Source organism: Paracoccidioides brasiliensis (genome assembly GCF_000150735.1).
Source record: "Paracoccidioides brasiliensis Pb18 unplaced genomic scaffold supercont2.7, whole genome shotgun sequence".
NCBI lineage: Eukaryota > Fungi > Ascomycota > Eurotiomycetes > Onygenales > Ajellomycetaceae > Paracoccidioides > Paracoccidioides brasiliensis.
This window is the reverse complement of record NW_011371364.1, coordinates 80,647-104,531: the sequence shown is the minus strand read 5'-3', so window position 1 is coordinate 104,531 and position 23,885 is coordinate 80,647. Positions and strand designations below refer to the sequence as shown.

Below are 23,885 nucleotides of genomic sequence, written 5' to 3'. Positions count from 1 at the left end.
ATAGATATTATGATTTCTAACTATATATATTTAAAATTAATAATAATAATAATAATAATAATAATAAAAGTTTTAATTTTTTATTAATTATTTATTTTTATAAAATATATATTAGTTTATATTTTAAAAATTATAAAAATAAATATAAATTAATTAATTTAAATAAAGAGATTTATTTTTAATTAATTAAATATATTTAATAAATTTTAAATAAAAATAAACTTTTAAATCAAAATAAATATTTTAAAAATTTAAATAAAGATTTTATTTTTTAATTTTATAAATTATATATAATTATTAAAATTAATTATTAAAGTTTAAATATAAAAATATAAATTAACTTTATTAATAAATATTTTTATTAATAAATTTTTATAAAAAGAAAAAATATATATATTTAAAAAATATTAAAAATTAATAATAACTTTTTAAATAATACATTTTAAAAATAAGTTATATTGAATAAAAATATAAAATTTTTAATATTTAATTTTTAAAATTTAAAAAATATTTATATTAGTTTATATATTGATTTTTAAATATTTAAACTTAAAAAATAATATAAAAAATTAAATATTGAAAAAAAATTAATATATAAAATATAAAATAAAATATAAAAAAACTTTTTTATAATATAATTAAAATTTAAATATAATTATTTTAATAAATTTTATTTATAAACTATTTATTATATATTAATATTAAAAAAATTAAAATAAATATTTTATTAATAAATTAAATATTTACTTTTTCTTTTTAAAATTGAACTAAAATTAAAATTGTAATTAATAATATAAAAAATAAAAATTATATTTAGAAAATAATTTAAAATTTAAAATTTTTTATTTAATATATACTATTAATAAATATTAATATTTAAAAATTATTTTACTTTAAGTAATATTTTTATATATTATTATTTTTTATTATTAGTTTATTATTAAATTTTAATATTATTAAGATTTTTTATAAAGTTTTATTAAATTAAATATATATATAATTATAATTTTTATAATATATCTATTTAAATACTATATATTTAAAATAAAATTATATAATTATATATTATAAATTATATAATATATTAAATTTTAAAATAATTAAATAAATATTATAGCTTCTTAATTATATATTTTAAATAAATAATAATAAGAATAATAATAAAAAATTTATATTTTATTTTAATAATTATATTTTAATGTTAATTAATAAGTTTTTAATAAAATAGTTAATTTATATTTAATATTAATATGAATAAAATTTAGATCAGCAAAAAAATAGATAATTAAATAAATTAAATATTAACTGCATATAACATGTTAAAATACATTACTTTGCTTGAAAGTTTAAATGTTAAGCAAAATTTCATAAATTGATATAATTAGTAAATTTCAACACAAAATCCTTAGTTAATTAAAGTTTACACATTTCCATCAATACAGTCAAAGAGTGAATCAAAAAGTACCTAAATTACTTGATCAGAAGCTGCAAATTAGTTAAACAGGATTGAAAGAAGTGCTAATTTGGAAACTAAACCTATGGATGTGGGGGAATAACCAGTCGTGTTATTTACTGCGCTCAAGTTTGAGATTGGATGACAAAGTAAAAAGGAAGTCTCAAAATTGAGTGACTATATAAAGGAAACATTGGAAGCGAAAAGAAAAAGCACAACACAGAGATGACAAACAACTCTTCCTTCCAGCAGATCTTCTCATCCTATTATTTGAACACCCTAAAGATGTTTTAGATCTCAATCTTTCCACCCACCACATCATCCTTGGACAATAACATAAAGCACTGTATATGTACCGAAACCTTGTGACATTGGAAAATATGTCAAATAGTTGAAAGTCCATACAAAAAATTCAAAAATGCAGACAGACAGAGAAGAGGAGAGAGAAGAGGAGAGATAATCTTTTCTCAATAATGTATGTATTTCCTTATTTCACAAAAATCATTGTGCATTCCATCCATCATCACATTGCATTCCCATGCAAAATGGCCAAGTTCATTGCTCTATCATTTCAATCCATCCTATATCACACCACAAACCCACAAAACAAGAGCAAAAGGAGAAGAGAAAAATAAAAATAAAGGAAAAGAAGAGAAGAGAAAATTTTCTCCCTATATCATCCAATCCAACCCATTCGCCTCCTCCTCCACCGGGAAAACCTCCCTAGCATACTCCTCCATATCCCTCCACCCCTCCCACAAACTCCTCGCCCCATCCACCAAGCCCAGCGACTTAATTCCACCATAGGGTTCCGCAGGCCCTTTACCCGTCTGCTCACCAACACCAACATCAACACTCGTCCCGTCGGCTCCATCCCCATTCCCCTTGCCCATAACCGGCGGTGACTCCTCCATAAACTCCGGCAGCGGGAAATAGGGCGCATTCATCTGGCCGAAGAGCACCTCTATGCCTTCCAGGTGCTCGCGGTAGCCAGCGGGAATGGAGACTTTTATGTCGATTTTGGGGGAGTGGACGTATCTGCAAGGCCGGCGGAGGGCGCGGGAGAAGGCGGCGCAGACTTGGTTTGGGGTTAGAGTTTCGAAGGAGAGGGCGATTCTGGATGGGGGGGTTAGTGATTTGGATTTTTTTTAGGTTTGGGTTCGGGGGTTGGTATTTGTGGTAAAGTTTTTGTTTTTCTGGTTTGGGAAGGATACGGGGATCAAATGATTTTGGAATAATTTATACATACCGACGTCCACCCCATTTCTTCGGTCCGTCTTTGAAAATCTGCAGCACGGCCGGACCAACGTCGTGCTCTGCATCTAGCCAGGGGAGAGGTATATCTGGGTGAAAGGGCGCGCGCCATTCGAACGAGCCATTCTCCAACAGTTCCATCTGGAAGAGTGGATATGGCAAGCTCGTGAAGTTATTGTTGTAAATACCCGCATAGACAAATGTGGCCGGCAGTCCCAATTGGCGCACATAGTTCTCAACAGCAAACTTGCAACTCCACAGCGGCAGCGAAATCCAACTCTGCGAATGATTCCCATCCCCGTTGTTTCCATACGCATGTGCCGCATGATCCGGCATAGAACTATACACATAATGTGTCACGGAGCCCGCGCGCAACGCCGCATCCGCCAACGCACGACCAATCGCCACCTCATCGCCGGCCTGCGACGTGGTATTTATAAAGGCCAAATTCGCCCCTTCGAACAGGGTGGCTATGAGTTTGTCGTTGTTTAGCAGGGGGCCCTGGAAGAGGGAGACGTTGGGGAGGGCGGCGAGTTCGGAGGCGATGATGCCTTCGAGGGAGTGGATTTGGGCGCGGACGTGGTAGCCGACGGCTGAAGCGACACGGATCAGAGAGGCGGCTTGGCGGCCCGAGGCGTTGACGATTGCGATTGTTGTGGGTTGGGGCATGTGGATTGATTTGGGAGGGTGTGTGTGTGGATTTGGGGGGCGGGGAGAGGGGAATGGAAATACAAGGGGAATTGGGATAATGGAGACACACACCACACACACACCGGGGCTCTACGAGCGGGAGGAGAAGGGAAGCTTCATCAATCACGGGATGTTGCGTGCGAGGGACACGTAGAGACGGGTAAGAGGAGAGTGTAAGTGTAAAAGGGGGTGGGAAAGGGGAGGGGATGATGTGGGATGAATATCAGAGGTGTGAGGCTGAGGGCTTCCGGTTCGGAGAGAAAGCGATTGTCGTCCTGGCTAGGATATCTTGGTAGTTAACTAATCTTCAACCACGAGAAGGAAAGACGAGGAATTAGAGAGTATAGAGGGATACAAGGAGAATAAGAAATGAAGTGAAATAAGGAAAAAGATGAAAAATGGCGGAGAAGATATAAAAGTGTTAGCTGGGAAATTTTGGACTGGTCCCGTGCTGATATGCTGCTGTTCTTCTTTTTTGTAATTGAAGAAGCAGCAGCAGCAGCTAGTAGAAGAAGTAGTAGTAGTAGTAGTAGTAGAAGAAGAAGAAGAAGAAGAAGTAGACGAACAAAGAGAACTGCGGACGGAAAACGCGGGGAAGCTTTGATTGAACGGCGACTAGAATTGATTCGAGAACCGAGAGTGGGTGAGAGAGAGAGAGAGAGAGCAAAGAGTCTGCCACCGAGTATGCAGAGGGGTGAGGAGTTAGGAGGAGTAAGTTTGATAGGGATATACGGCTGCAGGCTGTGGAGATGGGGGAAGAATGGCCGTATAAGCTATCGGGCAGTTATCTGATGGCGACTGTGACCGTGATATTTATACGGGGCATCTTCTTTTCATATTTCTCATGCCACGGCGTATATTTTCATCCCTTTAGTTCAAGCCCAGCCGAGTTGGCCTTACTGCTTCTCTCTTCGACCCAGCGGGGCGGGAGGAGAGCTTCCATACTCAAATCATCCATGGATACATCTGGGTACATCAGGATTTACAGTCTGGATTACACTCCGGGATCCCTCCCTCTCACGTCTTTGATGTAGAGGCGAAATTCTGTAGTCAGAGATAGGACCTGTTGTTACTGGGCAACGGGAACAGGAGCAACAGCGAGTCTCAGGGCAGAGGGACGTCTGCAGACAAGAAGACAAAAAAAAAAAAAACCTCCCGGCACAGACACACAGATAACCAACCACCGTTATTAGTCCTGTGTGATTGTCCTCGATAAAATAAGCTAACATGGGGCAACAAATGAAAAAGAAGAGATTTAAAAAAAAAAAAAATAAAAAAAAAAAAAGAGGAAGAGAGTGAATTTGCCGGCACAACGGCACTTGAACCGCCTTTAGATTAAATACACCCTATTGAACCAACCATGTCTGCCGTGGCCACCGGCTATGAGGAAAGCTGCAGGACGCCTCTCGCTATGATACGTCAATTTCACCGCAAAGACGCAGTCATCTGCGGGACTCTGTCGGGTGGGGATTGGTTTCGGAAGACCGAAGATTTCCCAAGGCTGCGGTTGGTTCGCTTTCTCCAAGGTGCCCGCTGTTGACGGGATCCATAACTAATTACCCCGCAACAAGTTGAGATAATCAGCTACCAAGCTGTTAAGTTATCTATGCATTGAAGGTCGTTAAGTTAATCACAGCCTGCGAGGAGATAGATAAGCTGGGGGGCCAATTTGAGCATTATGAGCATGGTTTGGAGATGCTTCACATATCGCAGTTTTCTGTCGTCCGAGCAAATCCCCCCCCCTCTTTATAATGGACTGTTGTTGTGGATTTCAATTGGATTCCACCCGTGACGTGAATGCAGTTAACTTGTGTCTGTACCTGTCCCTGTCTGTGTTCCTCACTGTGGAGGTCATGCGGCGCATATTCTTTTTATTTACTTATTTATTTTATTTAGTCTTTGTATGCAACCAGACCTTTTGTGGATTGTGAATTGGTTGGGTTGGGGATATTTTTAGAGTCCAACGGCCATTGGAACCAGATAACTAATACGCAAATTCGATCTGATAGGAGGAAAACCCGGGCAACTTGTCATTTCACCTTCAAGGGCTCAGGAAACTTGGGATATGTTTCCTTGGTTGCGTCCCAGTTTCAAGGAGCAGAAGACCCTAATTTTGCTATATCTGCGTTGTTGCGTATATTAGTTAATGGCTGAGTTGCTGGGTTCATACCAAACTATTATTATTATTATTATTACTACTCTTGAAAAGCTGAATGAATAACTAGTTACTCAGCTTCGTTGATTCTCCCTGTAACCGCTTCTCATCTTATCTCATCGTTAAACCCACCAACTTCAAACACACTTACATAAGAAAGAGAGAATCAATCCTCTACCTTAATAACCACCTTTCCGAAATGCTTCTGGTCCCACTGATACTGATACGCGTCCCTCGCCTCCTCAAACCCAAACACCTTCTCATCAACCACTGGTTGTATGTTATTCACCTCAATCGCCCTCACCATGTCCTTCATCTGCTGCCGTGAACCAACCAGTATTCCCCTCACCGTGCAAACCTCAACCAACGGATCCAAAATGCTCGGCTCCTTCTTGCCCCCCTTGCCCCCCGCCCCCCCCAAAAAACCAATAATCGTAATAACCCCCTCCTTCCTAACGGCCTTGAGACTCTGTGCCATAGTCCCTGGGCCCCCGACCTCTACAACATGATCCACCCCACGCCCACCAGGCGTATGCGACTTGGCAACCTCCCCCCACTCCGGCGTAGTCTTATAATTAATAACCTGCTGCACGCCCATCCTCATCAACCTCTCCATCTTCTCCGTCGATGACGTCGTCGCAATCACCATCGCCCCCGCCGCAACCGCAAACTGCACCGCCGCCAAACTCACCCCCCCGGTTCCCTGCGTCAGCACCACATCCCCCGCCTTCAGCGGCAGCAGCCCGTACAGCGCATTCCAGGCCGTCAGCGGCGCGCAGCTGAGCGTACTCGCCTCGATCGGGCTCAGGTTGGCCGGCGCCCGCACGAGGCCGTATTCGGGAAGCACGGCGTATTTGCGCAGGGTGCCGTCGATCACGCCGCCCAGGCCGGAGTTCATGGACTCCGGGGTTATGGGGTTTGCTTGGTGGGTTTGGTTGAAGAGGGTGCAGATGCGGTCGCCGCGGCGCCACTGGGTGACGCGCGGGCCTGTGGCGAGGATTATGCCGGCACCATCGGAGCAGGGCACGCGCGGGAGGCTGAGGGGGAACGGGTAGAGGCCCTGTAGGGTGTTTAATTTTTTTTTTTTTTTTTGGTTTGGGTTTTGGTTAGTTGGTTGGTTGTTGTGTTTGCTAATGCAGTGGGCGGACTTGGGGATGGGAGAGGTAATTTTTCACCTTTGGGATGATGAGATCGCGGTAGTTGAGGGAGACGGCCTGAATTTGGATGAGGCAGTCATAATCTCCCAGCTCGGGGATGGGCACATCTCGTTGGATTATCAGGCTCTCGAAGCCCTTGGAGCCGTCAACGATCCAGGAGTCGGTTTTCAGGGGTCGGGACATGTTTGGTTTCAAATTTCAGTTTCTGATGACCAATTGAGGGTGGATATGTTTGGCAATCTCAAATTTTGAATTGATGCGCCAAAGCCCGCTGAGATCTCTAGGGAGGAAGCGAGAGGACAAATGAAGAAGGATCTTTGAAGCTGATGACTCCTTGCTGCGTTGAAGTTCGTGACAAAAAACAGCCGCTGCGGGGGCAACCGTCGAGCGGGTCATGATGTCATGAAGGAGTCGGGTAGTGCGGATATTCCTCCCGTGGTAATTCACGCCATCAGAAGAAAATCCGCTATTGTCGTTTTGTGACGAACTTCCGGATGAGTGATAGCAGGATTCTCTCGATACTTCACACAGCTCGCATACTGCTAGCAGGGTGCAAAAGAGGAGCTGCAAGGAGAGAGAGGGCCAGCTCTGTTCCCGGCAAAAAAACCAACGCACCACTGATGCATTTTATCGATTTGATATTAATAATTGCAGAGTTACTTTGCTCTTGTGGTTGCTGCACTGATTGAAAGAAGTTTATGTACGCTGTGGACATGGTCGTCAAAGACTTGTTGAGTGATTGACACACTGTAATTCTTGCAAACATTTGGTCAATGCAGAATTCAAAGGTTGATGTAGTGACCCTCTGCGCTATACCACCAAGGATGTAAACTACATGTACCTATATATAGTTGCAATAGCAATATCTAGTAATAACACGTAAAACGAGGCATGTATTCTTGGAACACGCTCCTTGGTTCGAAGACCGATTTGAAAAGAACCGCTTCCCTTCCCAGATGCTACAGTTTTAGGAGTCTCAAACAGAAGAGGCTTTCTATATCTAAATTATTGTTTATATTACCTGATATGCTGCAAAGAATGTTGTTCTTGTTTCTCACTCTGCTGTGTTGCTATTAGTGGTTGCTCACTGCAACCCCGCATGATGGAACTCCCGAGCCTCCAAGGCTGTCACATCAAAATCTTTACAGATTTCATTTTTCATTTTTATTTTCTTTCCTTCTTCATTTCTACGGGAAATGATTACTTGCCTTCGGTGTATCTTGACATGGCAAGGAACTGAGGTGTATATTTCTATTCAATTTACAAAGAAATTCCTTGGGAGGCCATGAAAAAACCCTTGGTTAAAAATGGCAGATAGCCTCACACGCACAAGGATCCCATCATAACTTCAGCGTGGAGTAATTTTATTCCGGCTTGCTGGCACCCATATCAGAATATATGACCCGGGAGAGTGGTTAAGCAGCACAGGGAAGCAGAATATAACTTCCAGTTTGAGAGGGAGTGCTAGGCAGACTTGAGGAGTAGTTACAAGCTTAACTACTTACTGCCTTGCCAACTAGAAAATAAGAACTTGATGCTGCTTTGAACCCATGAACACGCCAACCGCGGTTGGTTGGTTACTGACCCACCCGAGAAGGGAGAACTTCTAAAATCCTACGTCTGAATATGATCATGTATTTATTGTCTCAGGGGGAAATTTCAGATCTCACCGCAAGAAGAGATATTTTTTAAAATGGTAGCTATTATGGTTAATCATTGCAAATTTCTATTCATCTAGGCGGAATTTTTGCCAACATCTATGAAACGCAGCTCTAGTTCTGCTAGTATTTAGCTCTTTTCCTGAAAGACAAGGAAATGGTAAAACTGCAAGGTATATATATATATATATATATATATATATATCAGAGAAGAAACCGCTGTGAAACAATTCAACATTCATCCCTCATTCCTCAAAGAAAATTTTTCAGGGGGAAGAGAAGCCTTTCTTGCTCTTTGAAGCCTACGTTTAAATCAATCCACATTTTCCTCCGCCTTCTCTTCCACTTCAACGCCCGCTAGCGACCATACACTCATACCCGTGCCCATGCCTGCCCGCCGTCTCGCATGCAACTTCGCCACACCTAACTCATCAGCATGCAAATGGGCTCCGGATTCCCGCAGCAGCTTGACATGATCAGGCAACCCCGCGTTTGCGGCGAGGAATAGAGCCGTTCGGCCGGCGCGGTTTCGTAAATGGACAGATCCGCCATGGAGGAGGAAGTGTCGTAGAATGGCGAGGTTGGGAGAGGTGGCCGCGAGATGCTGTGTTGTTTTGGAAAAATTTAGATTGAGGGTACCAGTTAGATATATATTTCATTTATAGCAGGGTGGGATTGTGGTGGGGACAGAAGGTGATGATTAAAACAATTCTCTTCTTTCTCTTGGGCTCTTTTGTATCCACGATATCCCTGATAATAGCACAAAGGGGAGATACAAGGGAAGTAAGGACGAGGAAGCTTTTGATAATTACCAATGGAGTATTCCCCAAATAATCTGCATCGTTCAAAATCCACTGTTTCTCCCCGCGCAGGATGTCTTTCACCTTGTCAAGATCTCCCTGAGCAATCGCATAGGCTACGGCAGTTAGGCTCTTAACTCGTTCCCGAAGCACACCGTCCGGATGTCGGAATATGATCTGTGATTGCTCAGTGAGTTCCCCACGGAGGGAAATGGACATGTCTCGTGCGACGGTCTCAGGCGTCGCCCCGGGAAGTGCAAGAAGGTAGGCAAGTTTGGTCAACGCAGCTTCGTTGGTCATATCTTGGCCCGCGACGACTCCGGCGCGGTAAAGGTTCATTCCCGGGGCATAAACGGGGCTGACTCCGCCGGACAGACCTGTTGGCAATGGTGAGTTAATTGGGTCCTTCAAAAGAAGAGCCTGAGAATGAGGGTAGAATGAAAATAATATACATTGTGTAACATTCACAATCACAATCCCTCGCAGAATCGCAGCGGCCAGTACATTCGTCATTGCATTGTCCTGCCCACCAGGTGCATTTCCTGCTCCAAACGTCTCTAACACGAGGCCCCTCAACCCTTCCAATCTCAACACCGCATCCACCATCTCCGGTTTGATTCCAGGGAAGATTCTCAAACACGCCACATGCGTCGTATCCAGGTTCGTTTGGATGCTAAAATGCTCAATGTTTGTCGGCCTTAAAACAAGATCCCATGCGACGTTCGTACCCATCGCCGTAGTGATAGCCAGCGGCAGGAAATTGGGTGAATCAAAAGCCGCAAATGAGTTTGCAGATACCTTCGTTGCCCGGTTTCCCCGTAGTAGTTTGTAGTTGAAATATAAGCAGACTTCCGGTATCATGAAGTGGCCCGCGATCACCAAGGAGCCGAGTAGATTGTCTGTTGCATCGCTCTGCAGCTCCAGCATTGGTGCTTGGGAACCGGTCAATATAACTGGCTTGCCTAGGTTGCGCAGCATGAAGCTCAGCGCAGAACATGTGTAAGCCAAACTGTCGGTACCATGCAGGACGACGAAGGCATCGAACATTGTGTAGTTCCACGAAATGGTGTGGGCGATTTCTGCCCACCCCTTTGCGTCGATGGAGCTGCTGTCGAGCAGCTGTTCAAATTCGAAGACTGTGTAGCGGATATGACCGCCGTAGGATGTGAGGGGAGTGCGGAGGCTAGCATAGGGCTTCCGTTCGCCAGAAGCATTTACGGTGACGTCGAGGGGTTTCGGGTTAGAGTTGTCATTGAAGGTTGGAAAGGGTTCCAAGGCGGCCTTTTGAAAGCCGTGAGCTGGAATGAAGCCGGAATCTGAACGCTGCATGCATATCGTCCCGCCGGTCATGATTATCAAGACCCGGGATTCTGGGCGGAGTGGCAGACCCTGTCCATTTTGCATTGGTTGCACTGTTCCTGTCATGGGCGATAAAACGATGTAAGAAGCGCGTCATTCGCGAACTGGTGGGAGACGATGAACCCCAATTTCTCCGCCCCGGGTATACGTGTGCCCGCCCGAGTCTGCAAGGTGAATGAAGTGACACCCGATCTTCCTTGCCTCAAAGTTATCAGATAATAATGAACTCTGCAAAGTTCTTCAGTTGTGCGGTTACCACCTACGTTCAATATCAGATCAAATCTAATCTCGTACCCTCGAGATGAACAAGCACGGAAAAGCCGACGGCAATGGGATGGAGGTTATATACGGTACAGCATGGACGCCAATTCTTGCTGCCTGTAATCTTGATTCGGAATCCGGGATGTAGTTATCTATACAGTGTGAAGGGGTTTGGATCGGAGGAATAGCAAAATTTATGTTCTCATTTTGTTCAGCGTTATAGAGTAGGCGGAGAACGTATACAATAGTTACTTATATACCACAGAGAGTATCAACAAACGCACGAACGCGAAGACAAGCAGAAACATCCGGGTTAAGTTTCTGGTACCTGCAACAGGAGAGCGGCAACTAGACAGTTGCATGGACCCGACAATGATCCAAAGTACTGCAGACAACACTCATCCAAAGATGAACAAATTTCGCTAGGTGCGCATCGAGGCGGATATTACGAAGAACCTATAGGGAAAATGGGATGGATATACGCGACAAGAATAAATTTCATAGATGTCCGCGTCAGAAATGGTTCTTGATATTTTTTTCATCCAAGGACTTTTCAATTCGGTGTTCCTTTGCCGGCGCTAGTTACTTACCCATGGTTTGGCTACAGCATCGGTTTAACTCAATCCCCTCTAATTACTCCTCGATCCACCCGACCCTGGAATCCCTGCTTTTACCCAGATTTCGCATCTACATTGGTCGGTAACCTAATCAGGGGATGACTTATAATTACTGTGGGTCTCCCTGGCTCACCCGCCAAGGCTCCTAACGTGACCCAGCATGGGGGGGGGGTCTCGGGCCGTCTCCTCAAACATTCCTTAAAGACGTGCTACATATATTATATCGGTAAGCGCTTCAATGTCTCGGTCTGCAGGATCAATATTGGCGATGCGTAGGGCAAAGAGATGATGGAGAGGGATGCGTCTATATTTTTATAATATGCTAACTACAAGCAGAACGATCCTTGACGATAAGGATACGGATATTCATTCCATTCCTGCTTCCGTAAATTATTCATTAACGTGGTTAACCGGTGTGATAGGTTTGCCGTCGCCGTGGAAGTATGCCTCAAGATTATCCATGGTAATTCGTTCGAAATTCTATATGGATGCAAAAAGAAAATTATGAATATCAGCTGCCATGGAATGTCTAATCGTGGCATTTGACAGACGAGAAAGTTATCTCACCTCATAAGTGTCAGCACAACAACCCCCCATGTGTGGCAGCAAAGTTATCCTCATATTATTCAACAGCCTAGGGTTAATGACCGGCCTATATTCACACAACCTCTATTAGGAAACGGTCTAACATACCACATTCGGGAAAAACGAAACATCTAAGAGGTAAAAGAGGGAAGAAGGCACTTACTCATCATGATAAACGTCTAAGCCGGCGCCCGCCACCTTTCCAGTCTCAAGGGCATCTGCAAGTGCATCTTCATCAATACACTTACCCCGCCCAATATTCACAACCCGAATACCCTTCTTCATGACGGCAAACGTGTCCCGATTCAAAATATGATGCGTCTCTGGCGTATGCGGGCAAGCCAGCACGAGACAGTCCGCCACCGCCAGCATCCCTTCCAAGGTGGAATGATAAGTCGCACCACCCAGCGAAGCCTCAACATCAGCACCCTTTCTCGTTCGGCAGAAATAATGTATTTTCATCCCAAACGCCTTGGCCCTAAGTGAAATCTGTACTCCGATTTCTCCCATCCCCACAACACCCAGTATACGATTGCGTGTCACGTTAGAACAGGGAATCACATCCTTCTCGACACGGAAGTATTTGGCTTCGCGCATCTCACGCAGTCTACCCTCGGTAAAGGTTGTGTATCGGAAAGCCGCGAGGATCAGGAATAGAGCAATATCAGCTGTGGAGTCATTTGCCCCGCCAGCACCGTTGCAGTACCAGATACCCCGCCGCGCCAGCTCCTCAGTATCAATGCCGTCGTACCCATGGCTTGCGGAAGCGATGATCTTGCAGGTTGTAGGTAGGTGAGAAATTAACTCCTTGTCTAGCAGAGGAAGGTTTACCTGTGGTTTTAAAACTGAGGGTCGGAAGATGCCGTTAATGGTCGAGTACGGACCGCCTGGTTGGAGGTTGCTGATAAATTCAGCTTTCGACTGAGAGGTGTAGGGGATGATTGTGAAGCGTTCCTGGAATTTCTCCCATTGGTTTGTAGCATAACGGATGGTGTTACCCACGAACAGTATAGTGGGTTTGGAATTAGTGTCCATTTGCGGTTTTGGCTGTGGTGAGTATCTGTTTTCGAGTAACTATGTATATATGTAGGTAAGGTGGGTTTGATCCCAGGGCTTCAGGATATGTGCCCCGCTCGATGTAAGGAGTAGAGAGAGCTAGAATTTGGAAGATTCTGTGTGGAATACGCGACGGCTTAACTACGTATTATCACAATGGAGAACTATCATTTTATCTTATGGTGCTAAACTGATTTTTATCATAGGTTTGTGCGAAACTAGAATATCGTACTATCGTATCTGTGAGGGCTAGTTAGTTATGTCAAATGTAACGTTATCCGCCACTCAACCCTCGCTTCTACCACTTCTTCAACTAGTCTACGAAATTCACAAATTTCCTACAACGCTTTATTATATTTAAATATTAAAGATTATATATCTATTAGATTGAATAGACTGTATTAAAGTATATCAAAAATTCAAAAATTGCGACGATAGCTTAATAGTCCGGACTAGAACATTGAAAATGAAGAAATTGAGAGAGCTGTGTAACAAATTGCCAGTGAAAGAAGGTCTTCTATTAAACGTGTAATTGCATTATTACCAGGTGAGAGAGTGATATAGAATCCTCACAATCAGCGTTTTTATTAAATTCTTCTCTTTGTAAAGGACTTGAAGGTAGATTGACAGTACACTTTTGATAATTGTTTAGAGCATTTAGAAGCATTAGAGACTTGCTCAGCTGCTAGTTTGAGCTCTTAAACTTGTCGAGCAGCTAATCTGCAAGCAGCAACCTCAGTTCTTGCTTTCACATGTTGCTCTGAAGTAGCTACCTAAGCTTTACTGTGAGCAATTTTTTTTTTTTTTTTTGCAACTGCTAGAGCGATTCTTTTGATGTTGAATATCATAACTAACTAATGAATCACCCTCCCGTGTGGATCACCCACACCCAATCAAACTTGGCAAATTGAATTAAGCAACCATCAACTAGAATTCCTCATATTAAATATATAGATCTATTCCTTAGGTCTATTGGCAGGTTCTAGCAGTATGACCGACTATATTACACTTGCTGCAGCATGGTAGAGCTCGCTTTCTAGGTAGCTAGTTTGAATTCTCTACCCTCTCTTGTATGATTTGATCAATTGCTTGAGCTCTAGCTTTTTCTTTCTCAGCTGTTAGCTTCATTCTAAGCTATAAATGTATGAGCTTGCTTCTTCTTGCGCTTTTTCTTCTCAACTGCAGCTCTCAGCTCCTTGTTTTCTTTTGCTAAGATAGCAGGAACTATACACGGTGAGCTGGAATCCTTTAATCAACTGATTAAAGACTTGATTGATTGAACTGGACAGCAACTCTATATATTGCTTAATCTTGCTGCTTTGAAGTTATAATTGCCTCATATTCTTTGACATTTAAAGACTATGACATGACTCAAGTGTCTTATAGAGTAGAAGAATGAAGCTGAGTATGTAGATGTGTAAGAATCTTATCCAGCTTATATAGCACTAAATCTATGTCTTTAAATTCATTCTTAATAGTAGAGTCCTTGAATGCCTTCTTTTTAACTGCAGGATAGAGTGCTAGAAAATCCTTGCTGATATAATTGACTTTGAATTTATAGAATTCTCAACTATTTGTTCATATACTCATTTGAATTTTCAAAACTACTGACATCTAATAGCTGCAGGAGATAGGATGAATAAGTGTGATTGGCGTTGTCTGAAAGGGTAATAGCAACGGCAATGTATAAGGAGATGCTTCCCCAAGCTCCCTTTCGTAAATCACCTTAGTATTCGTTGAAATAGTTTACCTACTTGGCAAATCGAACTCCTGTTTATCTGCGCCTAGATTGAAGCCGTAAGTAACATTAGATAGTTATTTCATTGAGTAAATTTTCAGAATTTTCAGTTATTTCTGATGATTAACTTCTTTTCCTTGTTTCATTTGTAAAATATTTGAAATGTATATAACTTGAGCTGCAGCTGGAAGTATCGATAGATATTAGCAAGGGGATGATGCATTAGATATATATTATCATCTCTTTTGTCATTGAGTTTGAATTTCATGATATGTTAAATATTTTATTCACTCAAACAATTAGTTTTTTCGGACGCTTCTAAGACAGTTGCAAGGAAGAATTAATGCCAGAACTTTTCCATGTGTAGGGGTGTTGCTGGTGGTTGTTAAAATAATAGGGGTTGTTGAGGTTAATGATTGGATTTGGGCGGAGTGGAGTATATCCCAATTTCAATTTCTACGGAAGAAGCTGTTTCATATATTCTAGCATTCAGAATCATACAATAGAGACGGTTTCTAGCAGACCTCGGAATGTATCCATTTGCAAGAAGGGATATATGCTCGTCAACAATAGGACTCAGTCCATGCTGCATCAAGTATTCCCCCCAAGGAGGTCCATCTGCAAATCAGATGTTCCGGTCTCCCAATTGTCATTATCTCAGTTCAAAATGGCTATCAAATTTTCAATCCATGCTTATTAGTGCCGTAAGCAAACGCCTCATCCAATATTTGAAGTGCCTCTTCAATTTCCTCGGGGGTCACGGTAACAGGAGGCGCCAAACGGAACACATCGCCCATCCCCGGATAAGTAACTATATTGCAAGAGAGCCCACGATCAAAAGCCCTATCTGTAATGGTTTTCCCGAGAGCAGCAGCTGGAGCTTTAGTTTTAGGATCTGAGATTATCTCAATGCCGAGGAGAAGGCCACGGCCACGCACATCACCAATGAACCAATATTTTTGTTGGAGGGCGAGAAGACCGTTGAGCAGCTGCTTGCCACGTTCCGCTGCAAGTTGACAAATGTTGTCTCGTTCGACTATCTCAAGGACTTTATTACCAACCGCGGCTGGTAAGGGATCATTGTAATGTGTTGTGAGCCACATAAATCCAGCTTCATTGCAACCTCGCTCGATTTCAGCAGTGGTGCTGACGGAAGATAGAGGTAACCCACAGCCCAGCGTCTTAGATAGACACAGAATATCGGGGACAACGTCTTCGTCATATTGGAATGCGAACATCTGGCCTGTCCGACCGACACCCGTCTGCGCCTCATCCACAATAAGAAGCATGCCGCGCTTTTTGCATTCAATAGATATTCGCTTAAGATAACCCTTGGGAAGATCAAGGATTCCCCCTGTTGACAAAATAGGTTCCAAAATAAATGCAGCAAGAGAGCCAACAGATTGAATATCAATCATTGACCACCCATAGTCCATTTCCGTTTCCCAATCGTACGATCCATCTGGTTTTCTGAATATCGAACGGTAAGCATTGGGGGCGGGAAAGGAGAGCTGTCCTGGCATGACAGGACCGCCATGTTTTCTACCCAATGAGTACGTGGCAGATATTGCACCCTGCGTCAGGCCGTGGTAACTTGCAGAAAATGCGACAATTTCAAACTTGCCCGTATATGTTTTGGCCATCCTAATGGCGGCTTCGATGGATTCTCCGCCGGTGTTTAGGAAAAATGACTTCTCGAGGGGTGCTGGAAGCAAGCGACCAAGACGTTCTGCAAGATTAACCACTGGAATGGTGACCATGTTGCTTAGGAGGTGGTCGAGCTCCTCAGCAGATTTCTTTATCACTTGAACGATCTCTGGGTGTGAATGGCCTAGGAGAGAGCTCATTTGGCCAGAGGTAAAGTCTAGAATTTGCCTCCCTTCCGCATCGTATAGCCTAGATCCTTTGGCTTTTGTTATTACAACAGGCGAAAAAGCTATTCCTGTCTTCATTAAGTGTTTATTGGTCTTGGACCAGAATTCTGATGCGTTGAAGGACATATTGGAGCCGAGATTTTGGTCCAACAGTATTGATTGAGATATGAAAAAAAGGTGAAAAAACCTGGTGCACTGCAGGGAGTTGAGAAGAAAAAAAAAAAAACAAGCAAGGATGGTAAATTTTTGTTAAAAAGGGGAGAGATGTAGGAATGCAAATAAAGAAAATGATGAAAAGGGAAATATTTATTTTTGGTTTTCATTTTATAATTTTCTGAATAGAAATATGGTACAGATAGATCTGTTTTTCTAGTGGGGCGGGGAAGATCAAAGGCTTATTATTAGGCACGGGGAACTGAAAGTTTATTGCCCGCGCGGCGACAAACTCTTAGCCATCGCTCTCACCAAGAGGTTCTTTCACGACATGTACGCCCTCGTGGAAGCGCCCCGTGCTTCTTCAGACCTTCTATAAATGACTCTGGACGAGGGGTGCGGTGGTGGTCGGGATCTTGTAGACAGCCGTAAAGGGAGACCATATCGATCACACTTCCATCCAGCCTGTTTCGTTTGCAGGAGACGAAAGTCTCGCTATACAACAAACGATGCCGCGGAAAAATGTGCTATGTGTCTAGTCCATGGAACTGACTGTCCCTTCCCGCATCAAATATATCACACTTCTTCGCGATGGCCAGTCCGTTGTGCACAGAAGAGATCAGCCAAGACCAGGCAGATAAGGACGGCATCCAAGGGACAAGTTCTCGTGGATCGGAGATCTGCCCGTTCCATTGGAGATAAGGAAATATCCTCAGAGCTCCTAGAATAACATTTGGAGTTATTGTGCTCCGATACCGAAGGTCGTGAAGAGACACCGTCGAAGGGTGTGGGGATATTTACAGAAGCGGGGAACCACAGTTCTGATATCGTTAGCCCAGCCATTGCTGAGGACAGTGATATCGTGGAGGGCTTCCTGACAACTACTGCAGCAACCAGAGGCAGGAGGCTAGCTTGTGCGGTTCCTCTTGGGAATGCATCATCTACTCGAACCGCTCGTCACCTCACACTACTCGCGAGCCTGCAAAAATTGCGAATTAATAGGGAAGCTCATAGAGCCCAACGCAAGGGATCTGGCAGATCTGTGAGTGGCAACTCGCCTATACTCCAGTAGCCCTATGTGAAAATGATAACCGGGCCATTGCCAATAGATTCTTCGCTAAGGCGAAAGTCTGCCTCCCCATGCTTGATGAATTGTCTTTCAAAAACACTCTCCAATCTGTATGCCCACTCTCTAATATGTTGGCAAGATTCACCGAAACTACGCAGCATGCGCTGCCATAATGTCAATTTTATCTGGGTCCAAGAATACGAAGCTTTAAATTCAGAGATCATTTCTGTCTCCTGTAATGTCAACTGTGATGGCGATTATGCTTAATGTTGGTGGAAGGCCTAATACAACAATGTTAGGCAACGGAGGGCTACTAGGTCTAGCTATTGCATTTTCCAATGCCTTTGGATTACATCGACATCCCTTCAACTGGAACATGCCCTCATCAGAAAAGCAGCTTCGCATAAGGATCTGGTGGTTGGTTGTTGTCTATGATCGCTGTTGAGAGAGTCTCAGTTCTCTCCCCTTCGTCTTTTCATCCAACTGAGCCACTTAACAGCTCGCAAAAGGTGTAGTTTAGCATATGGAACTCCGATGCATGTTCATCGCAGCATGATATCCCTCTTCCAAACTCACAGGATGTGTGTTCCTCTAATGTTTCGCCATCCCAGGTAACTGCGACTTCGGTATTTGTATCCCTTATCACCCTTACCGAAGTGCTAGGTAGCTATTTAGAGTACATTTGCCACATCGCAAAGACTCCTACGGATCATTTCGAGAAAACCATCGCACAGCCCGAGGTTCTCCTGGCGCCATGGGAGGAAACTCTGGGCGATGATATCCGTAGAACTGTACTTCAGAACAACTAGTCTTAACTCTCCAAGAATTCCAAATCTTCAGTTAACTTATCTAGCTGAAAAACGTCTGCTATAACATATTCAACTTGATCGAGATCGGGGGACGGCGCAAGCGGGTGAAAGCTCAGAATGCCCGGTATACTTCCGGGCCCAAAGAGCAGCTGAGGATAACGTCCATTTTGTGCAAGAACTGGATGAGTCACATATGCACAGATTTTTGTATTCCTGCAAATGCATTCACGTTAACATCAGCGGCGTCCTTTCTAATGAGGAGCGTCCTGAGATCTAGAAACTCAAGGGGAAATAATACGCCTCTCAAACTTGCAAGAGACATGATTGATGCTCTAGAACGTCACCGGCGAGACTTTTCTTGGGATCTCGCAGATAATTGTTTGGAAAATTGCAGCGGCATGCATGCTAGAGAAAATTGAAGCTGGGGATGCATTATTCAGGGCCTGCTTTACCAAACTTTGAAGAGTACTCGGATACAGATGTGTCAGTGCTTGGTGACCTGCTTACGGGATTCAGCGATCCATTCGAGATGGAACTTAATCCTGCAGCCAACGCAGTTGAGCATATATAAAGTGATTATAGACATTGGCCTTCACCCACCTGGTGGACAGATAGGATATAGTTACATTACCAAAATGCAGGAAGAGGTGGGGCAATAATTTTTGCATATATTTGACAGCTTCCTCTGTGCAAGTGAGGGATACATATTATCGCCTCTCTAAAGCAAGGTCCTGTGTTTGTTGGTGATAATGGTAAGGATTCTTCGGAGCCTGCATCCTGGGGAAGGCTAACTGATCTAAAAATGCTTCCAGAATATTCATTTGTTCTTGGAGGGGAATTTTCTGTGCCTTAAACTGACTGTAAAATGAACCAATGGCAAACAAGGGAAGTTTGGAAAGCAGATAACACCCTTCATAATTGATGACATATATCAGCCAAATAGAAATAGTTAACTATCTTCGAACTCTTGCTGATAGTTAACTGAGATTCAAGTGAGCTACTTTATGGAAAAGCCAATGAAACTCAATATTTCCAGTGAGATCCTACTCCTGATGCTACTGTGACACTCGACAAATGATCAATCATGAATCAGAGGTGATTTGGGGAGAAACTGTGCATTTTGCATCTCACGTACGTCGGTTGCATGCTCCGTGTCATCCATAACTAGTGACTGGTTGGTCTGTCATCTTATCGAATGCTGACTGAACAAGATACAGGCCATGTATCCGCATAAGGAATACTCCCATAGTTTTGGCGTAAATATACTCTGGAAGGTCTCTCCGGTGGTTAACTAGTTAACTGTGCATTTTGCTTTTTCTGTCTGTCATATTTAGTAGTCCGCATTTTCGAGTAGGTGAATTCGCGGCAGCATCTCAAGGGAGTTTGTATTGGTGTGATTAAAGTTGCATCCTCCTCCAACGTGCTCATATACGCATGTCAGCAGAATATATGGAGAACGCTGTCATTATGCCGGGATGGGGATACCACATAACATGCTGGGGTTAAGCGGGAAACCTGAGATTGGTTGCTAGGATTGGGAAGAGGTATAGATAGGCCGGGGGCGAAGATCGAAACGCACGTTTAAACCCCAGTTTCCGCCAGTAGCCATCTCCCCACGATCTCCTATTATCATATTAGTTACCCCAGGGTTGGGATCCTTCGACAGATCCCATGGGGGCAGGGATGTTCCCCGGAAATTTGATTACGAAATTTCAAAAATATTCAGAGCAACAGTATACAGGAAGGCGTGATGATACAGCTTCATCTCGACGAACCTGCAGAGGGAAAGTAAGAGGAGACTTTACATCATACTTGAAATGTGGATGTATGAATGACACGACTTCATTGTAGCCAGGGAAGCCAAAATATATAAGAAAACCCCCGGTTCCAGGCCAACAAACTTAAAGGGGTTTGCTTTGCCCTTCGAAGTCAGCAAACTGCGGGGGAGTACATGTCATAATATGGCCTGTACGGAGTTCATTCTGTTGAGATCACAATTGAGCCCGATCCCATAAAGCTGCCCGGGCACAAAACAGGCCTGGAAAAATCATCTCGAAACAAAGATGATTCCTAAGGATGTCCGTGGATTGCAGGCGGTTCCGTTAGATGTCTCAAACGAATGCCTGTCATATTGATTGGGACCAGCCGTGTTCCGTTATTATTGGCGAAGGTAAGCTGCTCCTGGGCTGAGGATTTGAAAGAGAGGTTTCATTGTTAGAGAAAATTCCAGGGGGTGTTCGCTTTCAAACAGGGAGACCCTGGGTCAGGGAGGACAAAATGTGCATCCTTCAGCGAACCAACAGGCAGATGATAAGTCCGCCCAGGGAGAGTGAGGATAAATGCAGTGGGCAGTCTCCAGGCGTCGCTACCATATTATTCGTGTAGTTCCCGTATCGCGCTGAAACAAAATTTTGTGTGGCTCGCACAGAATTAAGCGGGCAGGTACGGAGTACCCAGGTATCAATTAATTTATCAATGGCTTCATCAGACGCCAGGTTGGCTTCCAAGGGTTAACGGGGAGTGAGATATAATAGCAGACAACCAAACCGGCGATGGCGATGCTTGGGCAGTAAGCACCCTTAGAAGGTTGGGTGCCTTAGCTAACTGGTTTAGTTAACGAGAGCGTTTGGTAAGTCAACCAACTAATTCCTGCCCACCGCCTTGCCTTGCCATGCCAAAAGGGAGCAGATACACGGGTCGTTTGGGTCCTCCATAGTCTATCTCAACGACAAGCCTCCAACCTCGCCCGACAGTTATTATATCCAGATATCTCAGCTGAGGATTTACCACCCAGGTTTGTCAAGGTAACTAGTTATCAAGACGTGGCTCATAGGCGCTCCCCCCCCCCAAAGGAACCCCGCTTCATGGCGCCCAAATCGGAGACACTTGTGGTGCATAATTCGATTCAGGGGATGAGCTAGCAATAATGGCCCGTGGTTTCGTCCCCTGGCTTAAGCTTGTCATTGTTGCAATAACTTCCCTGCATCAGCAGAAGACCTCCATTTCATGGAAGAAAAAAAAATCAAGCGATTGAAAAACATCAGGCCTTGGCAAGAATCGGATACCACCCAAGAAACCTCAGTTTGCTACATGGAATGAGAAAGGTATGTACATGTTCATTTGGAACCCTCTCCAATATCTAAAGGAAAAGACTAGTCGTCTCGCGCGATTTTGATTCTTTGAACGGATATCAAGGAAATCGGGGCTCAATACCTGACGAATTCCTTCTCTGCAATCATTCTTGTCAAGCGACTCTTCATCTGGATCCCTCTAATTCTAGGCCGTTGATGTGATGTCATTCCATGTTTATTGCCTCGCGTGTTAATAAATGACACCTGTATCTGTGTCCCCCACACTGTTATCAATCTCTCTACCCATAACTGCCGGCAATACAGGTTTCCAATGCGAGTTCAATTCTCTCGTTGGTATTTATTTTTCCCCTCCCTTCCCATCCTGCCAACTTCTAAATCATTAGAGCATCCAAGTTCATTCCGTCTAAAATTAACATCTACCTTTCACTGTACGAAGTGATCTGCGTATTCAGTGCGACTTCTGCTGTTTCTGTGTCATTGACGCTTGGATGATCGACTTCAAAGTAAACAAAACTACTTCGCAAAAAACGCCGCCGAGCTTGTTGGGGTTCAATCACAATAAATAAGGGATTTATTTACCTAGCCACCCCCACAACACCCGGGGCCGAAAGCTTCATTCAGCCTTTCAATCAACGGCTTCTTTTCTCTTCTTCTTTTCTTTTCTTTTCTTTTCTTTTTTTTTGAAAGCAATCCCTTGATAAATGGAGGGGAATTGATGCTTCTCCTGTCGAAACTTACCTGCTTCTCATAAAACAGAAGAAACAAAAAACCATTTCTATTGTCGATATCCATTCCAACACACAAAGACAGTTTTAAGTTTCTAGGAACAACTGTTGACCAGTGCAGATTTCTCCCAGCATGGCATGTTGCAATGAGTGCTCGGCTAGATTTCTGTCACGGAGCGGCAAAGTCCGCCACAATCCACACCTTGATTTCCCGAAGCGGGCCCACTACTTTGGGCTGAAGTTTGGCGAATAACGGTCTGAAAACCAAGTCCCCTAGGATAAGCAGGGAAAAACAGGATAATTAGTGGCATCGTTTAATGCATGGCCTCATATCACGTCACGGCAAGATCAAACTGAATCGATTGACCGCTTGCCTGGGCGGAATTTATGCCCGTTGAAACTATCAGACAAAGTTTCACAAAAATAATTATGATTGTGCCTTTTCGCACTTGCGATTGCATTTGCCTCTTTGCCATTCGTAGTTGAGAGACCGAAATGACGGTTACATCCATGCCTCTCCACCCCGCCCCGACCAATGATGGTCCCGGCTTAGTCGATGGATTGGACGAGCCTGCGGATATTTCAAAGTTGTTACAGCCCAAAGATCAAAGTCTTTTCAGGCAAATTGCCAAATCTTCGAGATAGGTGGTTTCGTTTTGGCTCCAACTTAGGCCTATCAATACACTGAGGTCTTCAAAATACCTAGGTTTATACCAGAGGGAAATACTTACCATGGGATTAATGTCCTTTTTTCCTTCCTTGCAGATAATTCTCAGACAGCCACTAGTTGACGGCTGCGGCGCAGAACTATGTCTACCATCGTGCTCATTAGCAAACTAGCTATTCATGTGCTTTCCAAGACACAAGTTATCAGAGGACTCAATATCTGTTAGGCCTATGGAATTGTGCTCGACCTTATAGGCTACTGGCGATTCGTCCTTTTTGCCAGAGAGTTTAACAATATCACACGGGTTTTTCGCGGAGAGGAACACACAGCTTCAATCCGACTTAACCCGGAGCTACTGGAGCTACAATATTACTACTACTCGAAGTGTGAAGGTCGTCAATTATGGTGGGTGACATTTTGGAGCATGGTGCGTGGTGCGTGAGTGTAGCCTTCTTAGTGCAACAGGGAATCAATAACCCTGGCTTTCTGACGCCAGCCGGAAAGTAATAATATCAGTGGTCTTCATTTTATTTTATTTTATTTTAATTTTTTTTTTTTGCCATCCATCAGACATGGTTCCGCTCTCTTTGCTGTCGCCTACAAGTCCCTTGCTTACCTTGAGCTAATCGAACTACTTTTTTGAGGGGCCCCGGAATGATAACGTTGCAACCCCGCTGCAGCTTCTCCTGGGGTCGGAAACATGGAGCGTGCCC

General features: G+C 43.4%; 7 protein-coding genes across 7 annotated transcripts; 2 read left to right on the top strand and 5 right to left on the bottom strand.

Annotated features, from left to right (window-relative positions):
* Nucleotides 1-2,124: 2,124 nt before the first annotated feature.
* Nucleotides 2,125-3,376, bottom strand: PADG_05736 (uncharacterized protein; the record flags this gene model as incomplete). Its single annotated transcript, XM_010763089.1, has 2 exons — nucleotides 2,125-2,569; nucleotides 2,703-3,376. The coding sequence occupies 2 exons, from the start codon at nucleotides 3,374-3,376 to the stop codon at nucleotides 2,125-2,127; spliced, it is 1,119 nt and encodes a 372-aa protein (XP_010761391.1).
* Nucleotides 3,377-4,757: 1,381 nt separating this feature from the next.
* Nucleotides 4,758-5,149, top strand: PADG_05735 (uncharacterized protein; the record flags this gene model as incomplete). The annotated part of the gene is made up of 2 exons (XM_010762893.1): nucleotides 4,758-4,907; nucleotides 5,015-5,149. 2 exons carry the CDS (start codon nucleotides 4,758-4,760, stop codon nucleotides 5,147-5,149), a joined length of 285 nt encoding a protein of 94 aa, XP_010761195.1.
* Nucleotides 5,150-5,718: 569 nt separating this feature from the next.
* PADG_05734 (uncharacterized protein) lies at nucleotides 5,719-6,892 on the bottom strand (the record flags this gene model as incomplete). The annotated part of the gene is made up of 2 exons (XM_010762892.1): nucleotides 5,719-6,612; nucleotides 6,728-6,892. The coding sequence occupies 2 exons, from the start codon at nucleotides 6,890-6,892 to the stop codon at nucleotides 5,719-5,721; spliced, it is 1,059 nt and encodes a 352-aa protein (XP_010761194.1).
* Nucleotides 6,893-8,680: 1,788 nt separating this feature from the next.
* On the bottom strand, nucleotides 8,681-10,592 carry PADG_05733 (uncharacterized protein; the record flags this gene model as incomplete). Its single annotated transcript, XM_010762891.1, has 3 exons — nucleotides 8,681-8,971; nucleotides 9,180-9,544; nucleotides 9,620-10,592. 3 exons carry the CDS (start codon nucleotides 10,590-10,592, stop codon nucleotides 8,681-8,683), a joined length of 1,629 nt encoding a protein of 542 aa, XP_010761193.1.
* Nucleotides 10,593-11,794: 1,202 nt separating this feature from the next.
* PADG_05732 (uncharacterized protein) lies at nucleotides 11,795-13,024 on the bottom strand (the record flags this gene model as incomplete). The annotated part of the gene is made up of 3 exons (XM_010763088.1): nucleotides 11,795-11,884; nucleotides 11,972-12,056; nucleotides 12,153-13,024. The coding sequence occupies 3 exons, from the start codon at nucleotides 13,022-13,024 to the stop codon at nucleotides 11,795-11,797; spliced, it is 1,047 nt and encodes a 348-aa protein (XP_010761390.1).
* A 2,433-nt stretch (nucleotides 13,025-15,457) lies between these two features.
* Nucleotides 15,458-16,783, bottom strand: PADG_05731 (uncharacterized protein; the record flags this gene model as incomplete). Its single annotated transcript, XM_010763087.1, has 1 exon — nucleotides 15,458-16,783. The coding sequence occupies one exon, from the start codon at nucleotides 16,781-16,783 to the stop codon at nucleotides 15,458-15,460; it is 1,326 nt and encodes a 441-aa protein (XP_010761389.1).
* Nucleotides 16,784-17,401: 618 nt separating this feature from the next.
* PADG_05730 (uncharacterized protein) lies at nucleotides 17,402-19,259 on the top strand (the record flags this gene model as incomplete). Its single annotated transcript, XM_010762890.1, has 6 exons — nucleotides 17,402-17,471; nucleotides 17,572-17,852; nucleotides 18,097-18,296; nucleotides 18,400-18,670; nucleotides 18,733-19,066; nucleotides 19,129-19,259. The coding sequence occupies 6 exons, from the start codon at nucleotides 17,402-17,404 to the stop codon at nucleotides 19,257-19,259; spliced, it is 1,287 nt and encodes a 428-aa protein (XP_010761192.1).
* Between the last annotated feature and the right edge of the window lie 4,626 nt (nucleotides 19,260-23,885).